Source organism: Syngnathoides biaculeatus, chromosome 11 (assembly GCF_019802595.1).
Source record: "Syngnathoides biaculeatus isolate LvHL_M chromosome 11, ASM1980259v1, whole genome shotgun sequence".
Classification (NCBI taxonomy): Eukaryota; Metazoa; Chordata; class Actinopteri; order Syngnathiformes; family Syngnathidae; genus Syngnathoides; species Syngnathoides biaculeatus.
In genome coordinates, this window is record NC_084650.1 from 14856789 (window position 1) to 14872838 (window position 16050).

The window sequence follows — 16050 nt, forward strand, 5'->3', positions numbered from 1 at the left end:
TATTTGAAAAGAAACGACAAATATCTGACAAGTCTTTTAGACATAAAAAAAGCAAAATTTAAAACAAAAACAATGGAACCCAAGTTCTGTCGATTTTTATTTAAAACCAAAACAAAAAAAAACCCAACTCTACAAAGGTTTGGTTTCACTTACTTTCGACAAGAGTTTTGGTGTTTCCTGTGTGAAACTGTTTACAAAGCCTACAGCTGATTTGTTCCAGAGAGCAAGCAAATGCCAGTGTTTTCTCCCGTTGAACTCAATGGAGAGTTGACTGTTTTTTTTTCTTGATTTGGAAAAAAAAAAAAAAAAAAAAATCAAATAAAAATTCAGAATCTGCGAGGTGGAAGTCATGAATGTTTCAAAGCCGAGCGAGTTAGCGGCGTTTCTCCGAAGGGACGGAGAAAGCTCTTACGCCTCAAATAGCTTCTCATAAAATCTTCACGACTTGTTTATGCCAGCAGGAGCTCAAATGTTGTCACTGGCGCAGCAATTAGGAGGGCGGGACCGCGTGAAGGAGTTTGCGGTTTCAGCCTCGGCTTGATATTTATCTTCGCCCGAGTCAAAAGAACTTATTTCCGTCTTTTCTTTGTCGGCAAAGTGGCGGCATGTAGATTCTGGCGAGACAGGGGAGGGCGGCGAAGAAAAAAAAAAAAAAAACAAAAAAAAAACAGCGGCCCGTCGGGTCTTTAATGAAAGTCGCGCATACATTATCGTCTCTTTGCATGACAACAGACGCACTAAAAATACACCCTCTGCACCTCCAGCTGAGACCTGCAAAGTGTCATTGTCAAGATAGCTTTTGTTCTTTTGCATGTCTGATTAAAGGTCAAGTGTCATCCATATAAACATTCTAAAATAGATATTGTAATGAAAAATACATATAACATTATTCACTTCAATGTCTATACAAAAAAATAAATATGAGCAGAGAGTGCGTCATCCATGCGGAAGTGTCATTCGACATCCAAGTGGTCGCCTTATTGGCTGCGTCTCCTGTCCGTGACGTCACCCCGGACATCCGCCATTGAAAACACGCTGTGCCCCCTACTGTAGGACACACCCCTTAAGACACGGAAGCTCTTTTTGAAGAAGAGAACATCTCACAACCAAGAGAAGTTACTGGCTCAATATTACCCTATTGTTTCGAGCCATATTTAGATGATATGCGGATCGCAGCCAGATCGCCTCCCCGTCCGATCCACTTCCGCAGCGGAAATGAGCCACCCCGGCCGATAAGGCCAGCAGCCAGCCGGCGTTGTCGTCGCACGCGGCTGAGTGTGCCATTGCCGGCGGCGTTGTTCATAGCCCGAGCAACGCCGACGCGGCAGCCGTCCGACTCGCACATCTAGACGTGTAGCACCCCTGTCATACATACGCGGATCTTTTGCTACATTATGTACGTGGTCCACCCCAAATTATTTTTTTTCAGTAGCTGTATACACACGTACCTGTCATTTGGAACCCACGAAGCTCTCGTTTTTGGCACCTGTGCAATCCATTTTTCACAACAAACCGGTCTCTTGGAAAAGTATGTAGAGCGAATCCATCCTCCCGAGTGTTCGAGCAATATCCGGCAATGCAACAAGCCAGCATTTTGGCTAACACCATGGAACAACGAGTTACCTTCCCGCTGGTAAAACTAATAGAAACAAACAAGTCCGCTGGAGGGCGCTCCCGCCCCGTACGTCACTTCCTGCTTCTTTTCGAAAACGAATCCCTCAAGAGGAACGAATGGGTCCATGCTGGCTGCCGTTTTTTTCATGAATAACATACTAAAAATCATCCATTTCATGACACTTGACCTTTAAAGGCATGTAGGTAAAAAGGCAAAGAAAACGGCTTCTAAAGCAAAGTCTCGGCACTGGCCGGCAGAGCTGTCTGTCAAACACCAGCTTCCTGGTCAAACCCACTTTATATATTTTTTGTATTATCGTTACTACTGTATTTAGCAAACAGTCGAATATAGCACAAGAACAAGACCAAAGCAGTGGTTTGGCGACGACGACGACAGTATGTTACTGACATCTAGTGCGGTTTACCGATAACGTTTCAAATTGTAATTAGCATTTCTGCCATAATTAGCGTCTCTGAAAGTAGTAGTTTTTCCCGTCTTATTATATCTGGTGTGTATAGAGGTGTGTACCTACATCAGGGATTAGCAACCTTTCAGAGGCTGAGGGCTACCTCGTGAGCACCGATTGTATGAAGGGCTGCGTGACATGTTTGCGGCAAATTTCAGACTCAGTTCATTACACGTACATAAAATATTTTTGTTTTAATTTATTGTAGTAAATGACATTAAAGGTATTTCCAAATTTTAATTCATGTAAGTGAGTCAGGTTCAGAATTTAAAGCACAAATAATAGTAAAAATTTGTGGCCTATGGTATTTTTAGAACATACTTAGCGGGTGGCTCATATGGTCCTCGCGGGCTACCATTTGCCCGCGGGCATCGTGTTGATGACCCCTGACCTACGTCATAAAATCACGTGACTTTAGTTTACCCTGCCATATTGCTGGTCAAGCTAAGCATTGCTCAATGCTAAGTCGGTTGGAGACGACGCGGTAATATGTCTTGTAGCACGACGCCCAGAGTCTTGTCCGATACCGTCGGACATTTCGAAAGTGAAAATAAACGACGGTACGTGGAAACATTTGATAAACTCTTCATAGAGGACCCGTATTTAATGGCGAAATCAATGTTTTTGCCGATAAGAAATCGGATTGTTAATCCGCTTCCGCTTTGTCTTGACAACTGGATCTACACATGGATCTGGTGAGCAAGTCGTCGAGATTTACACGGAAAAGTTTGAAAGCGTAGAAAAGTCTGGACGCATATGAATACTTTGTTGTTGCTGGATCGGTTATCATCATAGTGACTGTTTTGACGGCTCGTGAACGCAGAAATGTGTTCGGCGTCACGTTGACCTTTACCGGAATCCATCGATCTTTTTAGCTCGTAATCAATACAAATAACAATATTTAAATAAATGACCCCTGGTTTTACACAAACTGGCATTCATTAACTTTGATTGAAAAAAAAAAAAAAAAAAGAGGACAGAGTCGTCTCCATAGCAGGTACACGGAAGCGATTGCAGTCACACTTAACCTCCGTAGACATCTGTGACAGTTTTTTTTTTAACACGCATTGTTCTCAAATGAGCCAACTTGGCATTATAAATACTTTTTGCTAATTTGAGATTGAGAAGAATAATTCTTACCTGAAATGAAGCGATTGCTACACAGGCGTGTGTGTATTTTGTTGGGCACCATCCATGTTTAATGCCCAAAATCCAGCGATATTTTCTGGTCTTTTCAGCTGGTATTCCATAAAATGATCTCTTTGAATATCTGTCTGTAAATATTTTTATATTGTATTATAAATATTCTCCTCCGGTTTCATGTCGAGCGGCTCTGTTTGACCGGCTATACGGCGCCGTGAAAATGGTGACGTCACGTGCACGAGCTCCATTGCAGCAGCAAACAGACAAAGGAAAAAAAAAAAGCAGAACCATAGCAAATAAAAAAAAACTTGTTGCACTTTCTCATAAAAAAGATGTAAGCTGGTGTTATACATGATTAAATATTTATTCAGCTACAGTACAGTAGATCTATGCTGTGCCAAAATTCTTTCAGACAACATTCTTTTGCTCAATACTCCAATTCCCCCATCGAGAAACAACAAAAGGTAAAATCTGGATTTGCACCAAAATCTAATCTTCTTGGCCCAGTTACCAAACACACAAAAGGAAAGAAAACAAAAAACAATCAAACAAACAAAAAAAAAACTACACTTGTGATGGTGATTGTGATGCTGTCAAAAGTCTGAAATGAATACTTTAGCTCTCGTCGACTGGACCTCGTCGGATAATCATCGGCTAAACTAAAGAGCAGCGTGTCACGGGGAAGCAAACATCTTCACCCTGATGTTTTCCGACGAGCAGACGGTCATACGAGTGTCCCGGTGACAAATGAGGGCGCCCTTCAATGACCCCGCCGGTGGCACGGAATGCTCGCCCCCGCCGCGCCGCGCAAATTCGCAGAATAATCAGTACGCCGGAGAGCCGCCGGGAATTAATAAAGTGGCAAATTGACTGTCTCCATTCAGGTCACAGCATGCTTGTATGCATATGTGTGTGTGTGTGGTTGTGTGTTTGTTTGTGTTGGTGTGGTAGGAAGGAAGACGTCAGAGGTTCTAAATCGGTTTGCTTCCATCAACATGCATGCTCCAGAGTTGAGGCACACCACGTTAGCCGGCGCGGTCGACTATTTTTCCAATACGATATCAGTTGACTTTATTATCCCTGCTAGCGTGTTTGCTTCTTTGGTACCTGCTGGATGTTTGATCATCCAAAAACAAATAAATGAGTGAGTGACAACCAAAAATAAATGAACTCCCAACGCCATCACTATCTGTTTAGTTAACATCTAAACCTGGATCCAAGTCCTATAAAATTTCTATAGATATTCTATAGAAAATCACAGCCAAAGTTCTATAGAACAAGTTGTTCTGTACAAATTCTATAGAATTTCTATAGAAATTTTTTAGCAGGGGCTGGTGCTAATGCTAGCACCATGCTAACCCTAGTGCGAATGCTAACAGGGCTGGTTAAAAAAAAAACTTACTGGTAAATATCACTGAGACACGCGAGCAACAGGCTAGCACAGCGCTAACGCAACGCAGGGGTAACAGGGCCGGTAAAAGTCACTTCCTCGGCACATATATTCCACAGTTCTTATTCTTACCTTTTCCGCTCGAGTGTCCCCTTGTGGCCGTTAGGAAAAAATGCACAAATTAGCCCCATCACCGCATAAACCGCAGGGTTGAAAGCGTGTGAAAAAAGTTGCGGCATGTAGACCGGAAATTACAGAAATGTAAATCTATCGCTACCCCTGGCGTCATTATCTCTCTGCTCAAATGTCTGATCAGACTCACCAAATTCACATGAGACCAGCCGTCTACCGTGTTTCAGTCTTTCCACGTAAAAAAAATTAGATCAGCAAATTGTCACTCTGCCAGGTGCATTTTCCAAGGACACTCGTGTGACTGAACCGGTTGGCCACAGAATGGTCTATAAAATTGGCAAAAGTGCACAAAAATCAAGGTACGCCAGGATTTGCGCCATGCCACAGATGCGCCAATGAAAATAGTGGTCTTTGTCTTAACTCGGTCTATGGACCCATCTTGTTCAAAACTTTGGTAAATTGTCAAAAATTCTATTGGTTTTGAACATCCAACCAAAGTCTTAGCTTAAGTTAATAATACAATTGTGTTTCCAAGTCATGATAACGAAGGTTTTAGCAAACACAATGTTAAATAATTCATGGAATTTCATGTGCGGCGTCGATTTGTGTTTTTTTTTTCCACGTTTTGCCACCCATGCCCGACTTATTAGGAATTTACCGGACCCGATAAAAGTACATCTTGGGTAGGAAAAAGAAGTGGGATTGCCTTCAGACAGATTTGTGTCTTCTCTTATCTGCGATCATAAAGGCAACAAATCTGTGTGATTTGAGTTGACTTCGAGTCCCTCCCACAGAGGAGTCTTTGTTGGCTGATTCAATAGCATAAATGGCAGATGTGGGAAAACAGCATGTGTTATTGATGAGGGGTGGGGGCGGTGAGGGGTGTCGCTAAGGAAGACAGAATAGGACCCGGTCCAGAACACCAGCTTTTAACCATGTTTTGTTTTAATGGTTTTTACTTGACAAAACTTGACTGATCTTGTTGTTGTTGTGGTTTCTGTGTTGGAGTTGTGACAATTTCAGTGTGTTCAAACCCCAAAGCAGTCAGTGCATTGGAGGAACTACTCAACAAAGTCTTCGTTCAAACAAATATGAATAACTGTCTCTGACCCTAACCGACTGTTCCTTCCCTTCTATTTTTCCAGATTTGACGGTCCACCGTGCCGATCCGCATCCGTGCCAGCAGAAGTACTGCGGCCTGGGCCGCCGCTGCACCGTCAACCTGCAGACGGGCCAAGGGGAGTGTAACTGCTCGGATCGGTGCAAACCTCACCACAAGCCCGTGTGTGGCTCGGACGGGAAACTTTACCCCAACCACTGCGAGCTGCATCGCGCTTCCTGCTTGGAACAGCGCAGGATTACCATCGTCCACGGCGAGGAGTGTTTTTACAAAGGTAGGAGCTTATGTGAACTTTCGCGAAGGATACGTCGGATTCGGTGGATATCATATGCAAATGAATGGTCACCTTTATGATGTTGATGAGGAGCCAATGTTCTGGCAGCCCTTTGGACTGGATTATAGAGGGATTTTCACTAATTCTGGCAATATACCAACGGCGAGTGCTTCGGAAGTGCACGTCTGTGCAGTCCCATCCCGAAATGTCATCGCTTTTAGGCCTCACCGATGACGGGATTTTAAAACGTAAAGCTTTTTATTGGTGAAGCAACCCGACGTCGTACAATTTGGAATTTGAGCCTAATATTCAGGAAGAAAATCGAGTCTAAATTTGGACAATAAAGCTAATTCTGATTCGGCAAAATTTTATATGCCTTGCACAAAACTTTGGGCTCCTAATTTACCTTACACCCCCCTCTCTTAAAGACATACACTCATAATTATAAATGTTACAGTACTTACGTAGCGCATCAATTTGTTTTATAATGACAGCGTCCACCACCCCACCACCGCTGCTTTAGTTACAAACACAATCTGGGCAATGTAGAGCAAAGGCGAGCTCGACATGCTGCTAAATTTTACTTTTAATATTAATGGAGAAAGTTAAGTTGTCAGAGTTATGTGAATAATCGAAGAAAAAGTGGTTAAACCGGACGAGATTTTCTCTTTTCTTAGTGGGAAATTTCTGGTCTGAAGCCAAAGTGGAAAGTGCAGGATCAGATGGTGTGCAATTTTAAAATTCCACCTTGGCACAGCCTGATCCAGGATGAAAGCACAGACAATACAATGCAAAAAAAGCTCATTCTGTATTTTAAATATAGAAGGGAACATAACATTAACTTAAAACGGTTTAGGAGCACCTACCCCCACCGTCGTCGTCTGTAACTGGCTGCTTGAAAAGTAGACCTTGGGGTAAAAAAAAAGTGTGGGCACACCTGGGTTGGTTGCACCATTTGACATTTTATGGAAAAAATGAAAATCAGAACCATCTCTATTGTCACTTTTCAAAGTTTGGCTAGGCTGTTTTTCTTTTTGCTTTGTTTTGTTTGTTTTTCACAATGCGAGGAAAAGATAGTTTCGCCCAGGAACTTGACGAGATGTTGACTTTTTCAATGTCGAATACAAACATTACACATGAAAAGCGACACACTTTGGAGCAAGAATTGATCAGCGGCCAAATGTCGGCTGTTCTGCTCGTCTGTTTGGCATCCTCCCAGTTTTCATTACCAGCTTCCCGTCTAATCTCGGGCACTGCTGCGAGTACGTTCCAATTCTGGCAGGGAGATAGAGAAAAGTGCAGACTCTGGGCCTCGCTGACTTATGGACTGGATAAAACGGCAACGCTCCAGTAAAGTTGATGATGTGATTTCACACGCAAGTCAAAGGCATTTTTATGGCGCTTGCTGAAACAACCCATTACGGGACGACTCTTAACTGCAGTTAAAGTAGAAAGAGGCGAGACGTTGGACTTGTAATGTTAGATTAGCACACTGGGAAGTGTCTGCCGCTAAATGATCGTAGCGGCTGTCAATCAATCCGTAAGCAAGTTGGTACTTGCAGTGAAGGAAATAATAAACTTACATAGGCAAATGTGTCACATTTGAGCACTGGAGGATGCATATTGCTCATTCTAATTGTTTTGTATTTTTTTTTCATGTTTTCATTAAAATTAGTGTCCATCAAAAATGAGATATTGGTTTCACTCCTCAAGTTTAGTAGAGATTAGCAGCTCTCATGAATGAATAATTATTTCCTTAAAGTCCCACTGACGTGCTTATGAACATTCTAAAATAGATGTTATAATGAAATATAGATGTAAAATTATTCATTTCAATGTATATACGAAAAAATAAATATGAGCGGAGAGATTGTCATCCACGCGCAAAGTTGCGGAAGTCTCACTCGACATCCCCGTGGTAGCCATATTGCCTGCAACGTCATCAGCAGACGTCACACTGCGACATTCGCCATTGAAAACACGTAGTAGCGCCTGGTGTGGGAGAGGAACAGAGATTCTCGGATTTTTCAGACTCTTTTCGAAGAAGAGAACATCTCACAATCAAGTGAAGTGACCTATCGTTTTGACCCATATTTAGATGATATGCGGATCACTTCTCACTAACAACAGACTCCCCAACAGTATGTATGAGAGCATGTAGCGTACTCAGCCGCGAGCGATGACAATGTCGTAAAATGGCCTGGCCCAGCCGCGACGAGACACCGCGGCCTGGCACCCCCCCCAAACTATTAATTTTTTAATAGCTCTATACACACGTACCAGTCGTTTGGAACCCACGAAGCTCTCATCCTTTGCACCTGTGCAATCCATTTTTAACGACGTACCGGGTCTTTTGTAAAAGTGTGAAGAGTGAATCCATCTGCCCGAGTGTTCGAGCAATATCTAGCAATACAACGAGCTGGCATTTTTGGCTAACACGAAGGAACAAAGAGCTACCTTCCCGCAGGTAAAACTGGTATAAACACACAAACCCACCTGAGTGGGCGTCTGCTAATAACGTCACTTACTACTTGTTCTCCAAAACAAATCCCCCGAGAGGATTTTCATGGCGGGAGTTACAAAAAGCCATAAACATCAAAATCATGTTGTGTGGTGTAAAAACAGATGGGTCCATTACAGCTGCCTTTTTTATTTTATTATCAAAAACATACTAAAAATCATGCTTTTCGTGTCAGTGGGACTTTAACATGTACTGTAGAAATCATAAATAACAGTTGTGACTAGATAAATGTTTAAAAACAAACAGCTCTTGAAGGTTAAATGCAAACGCATCTAGCTTAAAAACAACTGAACAGTGTTTAGGTAGTGATTCTTTCATGTACCACGAGAGGGAGACCCGGCACAGGCGAGGTACTACACTTGAGAATAACTGATCGAGTCTCGTATACGTGGTTCGAATTCAGTAGCAATCAGACAAAATATCGACGGCAAATTTATCCTTGAAGAACCTCCGTAAAAGTCAAAATAACTATAAAATGGGTACTGCGAACCAAAACTGTAGACTTTGTGATTTTTCAGACCAGTGGCAGTAGAGAAGTTGCGCTAAAGCCTGTGTTGCTAAATTCCGCTTGACTCTGGCGTTTTCCATCCCCGCAGTGTGAAAAAAATCTTCTTTCCAATCCGAGATGTCTACAGGCGCCCTGCACCAAACATGTTTTTGATATCAGGATGTGCTCGCACATCCCAGGACCGAAAAACTTCCTCCCATTTACCCCCAAAAATATGATAGTGACCAGATGAATAAATCATGTCGTAATCCACAAGGAGGCAAATGCGCTTTGCCTTCATAATACATAACTCTCGGCCCGCGTGTATTGCCTAAGATAGAGAGCACAAAACAACACATTATGCATAAAGCAAGACATTTGTAGTGCGGCGTCTGTATGGGATTTCCATATTTGTAGGCCCCTTCTGGCACTTTACATGGACTGCAATCTAAAAGACATGCATAAATACATAAGGAGAGGCATTAACATACTACATGAGAGTGGAATCGCAGATGGAACGTTATGTCGAAAGGACGGAGGCGTTGAGCATCTGATTTCTGTATACAAAGAGAAAAAAAAAAAGATGCAAGAGCAACTGTTGCTCCTTTTGGATTTGTACCTGGACACTTAAACAAGGCCAAAACATTTGATTTGCGGTGTATTTGTTCAATTGGATGTGTTTTTTTTTTTTTAGTTTGGGAAACCGTTAATTCTATTTTATACGCGCAGTTGGAGATCTTATGTCAATTTAACAGTTTCTAATGGATAAATTGAATTGTCTTTTTTTATATTCAATAAAGGACAGCAGACATTTATTTGAGAGGAGGTATTTAGTTTTTGATGGACCTCGTGATTGAGGAATGATATACGTTTATTGTTCTTCCCCAAATAGTGGCTGGCGGTGCGTATTTACTCAACTGCACACGGAGCAGGTATCTCGTCACTGGGAGGCCTTTATTTTGGAACAATAATCCATCCATCCGTCCATTTTCTTTGCCGCTTATCCTCACGAGGGTCGCGGGGAGTGCTGGAGCCTACACCAGCTGTCAACGGGCAGGAGGCGGGGTACACCCTGAACTGGTTGCTAGTTAATCGCAGGGCACATGGAGACAAACAGCCGCACTCACAATCACACTAGGGGCAATTTAGTGTGCAATTAACTAACCCTGTTGCATGTTTTTGGGATGTGGGAGGAAACCGGAGTACCCGGAGGAAACCCACGCAGGCACGGGGAGAACATGCAAATTCCACACAGGCGGGTCTGGGATTAAACCCGGGGCATCAGAACTATGAGGCCAACGCTTTACCAGCTGAGCCAAACTGCCGTCCTGGAACAATAATAATAAACAGTGTTCCAATTTACGTCAAAATAAACTGACAAGAGTGGAAAAACAGGATTTTATTTGAGGTTGGGTTTATATTTGTTCAAATGGAAAATTATGGAATATTTGTACCTTTTTTCTTTGTCTTGAAACGGGACAAAGGAGGTTTATTAAAGGGGAGATGTTTATTTTTAATGCTGCACATAGAGATTTGCGGCGTGGGAAGAATATACCTTTACTGTGAGGTGTTAATTTACTCGATTGGCATCTGTTAGATGTGTCATGAGCAATAATGGACCACAGGCAAGAGGGGCGAGGCCTGGCCACCGTTTTGCGTGGTCCCAACCCTACACCTCTCAACGGTCACAGTTGTTTCGCATGAGACACTGTGATTAGACCAAGTATTTAAGTTGGAGTTTTGTCACTGGCATTTGCCAGTTCGTTGCCTTGAGTTAGTGAGTTGCGTTCAGTGCCAGCAGGAATCTCCACCACCGAGAGAAAGTGCAGTGTGAGCTATCCCCGTCACAGCCATTCTGTGCCACCATAGTTTAGTCCCGTTTTAGTTCATGTTTCCAAGTTTGCCTCCTAGTCACCAGACCTCGCTTGACGTTTTTGTATTTTGCGTTGTTGTGCCTCTGCCTTCTCGGACTGCTTAAACCGTGTATGACCTCAGCTTTGACTAAAACTACGCCTAACATCATGCCCTCGTCTCGGAGTCCTGCATTTGGGTCCACCCCCGCACCGTTGGTTCATGACATGCGAAGGTCTTCATGTAACTATTAAACCCTATTAAAAGTTATGTCAAGGGAATCTGGTGTTCATAACAAAAATAGAGGAAAATAAAAGGAGTTTATTTGAGGAGGGGTGTCTATTTGGTCAAATGGATGTGAATAGTGTTATTTTCTTGTAGGATTATGTGTGAAGACAACTAAAACCTTGGCTGAACGCTGCATTTTTTTTTGCATCAAACGGGGCACGGGCTGCACCACCACAACAAGAATTATGAAGCGCAGTAATTAGAATCTCGGTTCGAACATGTTGCTTCAAAGTCCCCAGCTTGCACCACCACCAATAACAAGAACAACAACAACGTCAACAACAAGAAGCAGAAGCCTCTGGAGAGCCTCCGCTATAACGAGGTGTCTGTCGGTCCGTCCCAGTGGAGATGGCGGGCGGGTAATGACTTACTCTCCTTTAAGGGCCCAGTTGCACATGGTGCTTCAACGCATTAAAAAAAAAAAATTGTATATATTAGGCATGGGAATAAAAACAAATGACTCGGCTAAGTCAACTTCAAAAAATAGTCAACACAAAATCTCTGCCCGGTAGCTCCACCGGGACCAAATAAAAAGAAATATACTCGTGGAACCATGTTTGCCCCGCCCAAACCCATGGGTCTCACTGTTTATTGCAGTGTTGGCCCAGTAATAAACTTTTCCAGAAACAACAGAAGAACGCCCGTAAGTGATTTTCAAGACACTGTTAGATGCATAATGTACTGTACATATAAGATAAATATGAATGTGATGAATGGCAGTTACTGTTTTGTTTGTTTTCGTTTTTTACCTCAAATGCTAATCGCTAGCATGCTAATCCTAACCGTGATTGCCAAACATTAACAGCTACCTTTGCTACCTCAAATTCTGTACACTAAATTCGTACCGACATCCATCCTCAGTACCAGCATCCATTCGTTTTCCATACAGCTTATGCTCACAAGGGTCACGGGTATGCTTGAGCCTATTCCAGCTATTTTGAGGTGATGGTCGGGGTACATCCTCATCTGGTGTCCAGCCAATCACAGCAGTACCAATTTATGCATTTTCAGGATGTAAATCAGAAGTAAATGAGAATGAAATGCATGTTAGTTCTAAAATATATACTGTATATTAAACATATTTTCAACTATTACGAGTAAAGATTTCAAAAGATGTACATCATAAAAATGAAATTTCACTTTTTACAGGTTACTGCCCTCTATTTACTTTTAATCATGAAAAACTCAGCACGTTGACCAATATTGTATAAATCATTGTGAAAAGTAACACATGCACTTTCGCCCCAGTGCTCATCCCTCAATGTGCATTTAAAGAGCGCGCATGAATGTTTACTTTTATTTTGTCAGCCCTTCGACTTTGTTTCTTTTTGCTCGAATGAATATTTCATGCGAGGTGCGCGCGGCATTGATTCGGCACGCCTTTGATACGCACTTGCTCGCAAAAGAAAACACATACCATTCGGAATCATTTACGCTTTACATCTCAAGTCTGACAAGCCTATAATCTTATTTGCTTGTAGTCTGAAGCATCTTAGATGACGAGTGCGTATATGCGTGTGTGTACGTGTATGTGTGTGTGTGATCAATAGGCTTATTTATAGCGCACTGGGCTTCAGACCTCGCCGTATCGATTTGCATGTTCATTACGGGGTACAGAATGGGCCTATTATTCCACGCGCTGAGCCCAAACAATCATATGACAAATTGTCTGATTAAGCCTCTTGGATGTTTGTTCCCTCCCTGGAGAACGTTCATAACGTTCATTCATTAGGAAAAAAAAAAAAAACCTTTTGCAGAGGATTTACATTGACAACAGATTTTAATTGAATGTTCAGGAAATCTTTGAGCTCCTTTGCTTCCGGTCCACAACTGGTAGGATCTTAAACAGGAGGCTCCGGCCGGCCTGATCGCAATTCAATAAATCCTGCTGAACTTGGACCGAATGTGGTGAATAGTTGACGTGTGACGCTCCTGGTGACGACATCAGTGGACTAAAATCCCAAATTTGAGTCGTATTGTTCGCGTTGAAGCTGCTCGGTTAGCCTAGCCTAGATCGCTAACAACAAAAAACTTCTGTATTCCTATATTTAACTGAGCTGAACTAATATTTAACATCAAAAGTTAGTACTTCCACGACCGGCAAAACCTACGTTTCGTTTACAACGAGGACCGTGAGTACCTAGTAGGAAGTTGGGCAAGTGGAAACGTCAACTTAAACTTGCTTCTAGGCCCAGACCACCTTAGCTTAGCTGGCTAACAACGAGACACGTTTGTGATCAATCCGTGCTGTTGAAGAAACATCGAACGTGAGTAACTTCATAACTTGTACAACGAGGTCCGTGAGGAAATTTAACAAGTCTTATCTTAGTACATCTTAGTACCCGAATTGGTGCCGTATCGTTCTCGTTGAAGCTCCTCGGCCCAAGTTAGCCTAGCGCGCTAACAACATTACCTACGTAGAGTATACAACAAGGACCAAACATCGAACGTGGCACATTGTGGTTTGATCACTTTCATCCACACATCCTTTAAGTTGCTTCTTTTCATAGGAAAGAATTGGAAATAATGAAACTTTTTTTTTTATCTGGCATATAAACTTCCTTCCCTTGTTTAGTGAATTCAGAGACTTGTTTTGAGATGTTTGAAGATAAATGCTGAAGACTGAGAACTGTGTTGTACTGAATTGCATAAATATATCATTACACTGTTTTCACCCATTTACTTTGCGTTTTTTGTACACTTCTGAACTATCCCTCAGTGCCACAAAATATATTTTTTCCTGAAAATGTTAGCAGGCGGTGTACAGAGTATGTATTCATTGTGCTAGCGAGAGGAGCTCAGAGGAGGAGCTGCACGCACCTCTGTCTCTGTGATTCGCCCACCATGCCTCATTTCTCATGATCCTAAAATTAACAAGTAAAAGTTAGTCACTCAGAAGCTTTTTCTGGATAAGTCGAGGTGCTGTGATTGCAGCTGGCGAGACGTCTCAGAGAATCTAAAAGTCTCCCGTAGCACAGCAGAAAAAGTTGCAAGATTTGTCACCAGTGACACCGAAATGCAGATAAATATCTGATTTTCTAGTTTTGCCGCTTCTGGCTTCGGCTCACACAGCTGGCAGATTTAATGTCCGTATGTATTCATCGCGATAAGAATAAGAGCTAAGAGGAGGAGGTGCGCGTATTTTTGGTTGTGTCCTTTATGCGACGTATCTCAATTTTATTTTCCTAAATATATTATAAGTGGAATAGAATACTAACGGGAGAGAAGATGCCAGAAGAACCTAGGAAAAGTGTGCTAGTTCCCATTTTTAAAAACAAAGGGGATGTTCAGAACTGTGGAAACTATAGAGGAATAAAGATGATGAGCCAGACGGCTAAACAAGCAGCACATGACGACAGGTACACCAGGTTGGATACGAAAGAAGGAGAAAAGGACCTCGACAGGTTGGCCAGACAGAGGGATAGAGATGGGAAGGATGTGTAGGAAGTAAAGGTGATCAAGAATAGCCATGGAAATATGTTGACCGGTGCCAGTAGTGTGCTAAGTAGACGGAAAGAGTACTTTGGGAAGTTCATGAATGAAGAAAACGAGAGAGAAGGTAGCGTAGAAGAGGCAAACGTGAATGACCGGGAAGTGGCAATGATTAGTAAGGGAGAAGTTACAAAGGCACTGAACAGGATGAAAAATGGAAAGACAGTTGGTCCTGATGACATACTGGTGGAGGTATGGAAGCAATTTGGAGAGGTGGCTGTGGAGTTTTTGACTAGAATACTAGCAGGAGAGAAGATGCCAGAAGAATGGAGGAAAAGTGTGCTGGTTCCCATTTTTAATAACAAAGGCGATCTTCAGAACTGTGGAAACTATAGAGGAATAAAGAAATAATGACGTCATGAGAAAAAGTAGTAGAGCCCAGACTCAGGACAGAAATAAGTATCTGCGAGCAACAGTATGGTTTTATGCCTAGAACGAGTACCACAGTTGCATTATTTGCTTTGAGGATGCTCGTGGAAAAGTACAGAGAAGGTCAAAAGGAGCTACATTGTGTGTTTGTAGACATAGAGAAAAACTATGACAGAGTACCAAGAGAGGAACTGTGGTACTGCATGCGCAAGTCAGGTGTGGCGGAGAAATATGTTTAAAATAGTACAGGACATGTACAGTATGAGGGCAGCAGAACAGCGGTAAGATGTGCTGTAGGTCTGACAGAAGAATTTAAGGTGGAGGTGAGACTGCATCAGAGATCCGCTCTGAGCCCCTTCCTGTTTGAAGTAGTAATGGATAGGCTGACAGATGAAGTTAGACTGGGATCAAAAGATGGCACGCTGTGGTGACCCCTAACAAGCCAAAAGGAAAAGAAGAAGATATTATAAGTGGAGAGTTATCCAGTGAGATGACTTGTCTGGTTGTGGTGGTGCTCTGGTTGTCCTGGTGAAGGACACCTCGGAATCACCAAAAATGTACTAGTGACACACCAGCCAGGAATTGTCACAGGTAACTTGCATGGGAAATTTTTTTTTTTTTTTTTTTTTTTTAGAGGGGTTTGTTTGAATCATTTAAACTAATCACAGTGAGGCGAAACTCCAAATCAATATTTGCATCACATGACTGTTGGATTTAATGTACGAACGTGTTATTGATGGCGCTAGCGGGCGAAACCGAGCGAAGGAATAGATACTGCGCTAGTTGATTTGCAGAATTGACACTGTGACATGCCATTAGTTGTTTGTATTATATGTATGTAAATATAGATATATATATTTTTTCCTACATAACCCCATTTCTTGAAAACGCTGAAACGCTTT

The 16050-nt window shown here is 42.3% G+C and overlaps 1 protein-coding gene across 6 annotated transcripts in view; it reads left to right on the forward strand.

Moving 5' to 3' along the window:
* The window catches only part of fstl5 (follistatin-like 5), a 122551-nt gene that overhangs the window by 30312 nt on the left and 76189 nt on the right, over positions 1–16050 (forward strand). For all 6 annotated transcript variants that reach the window (XM_061834572.1, XM_061834567.1, XM_061834569.1 and 3 more), the window contains one exon: positions 5892–6140. In XM_061834572.1, coding sequence (XP_061690556.1) covers positions 5892–6140 — 249 coding nt within the window. The remainder of the gene's footprint in view (positions 1–5891; positions 6141–16050) is intronic.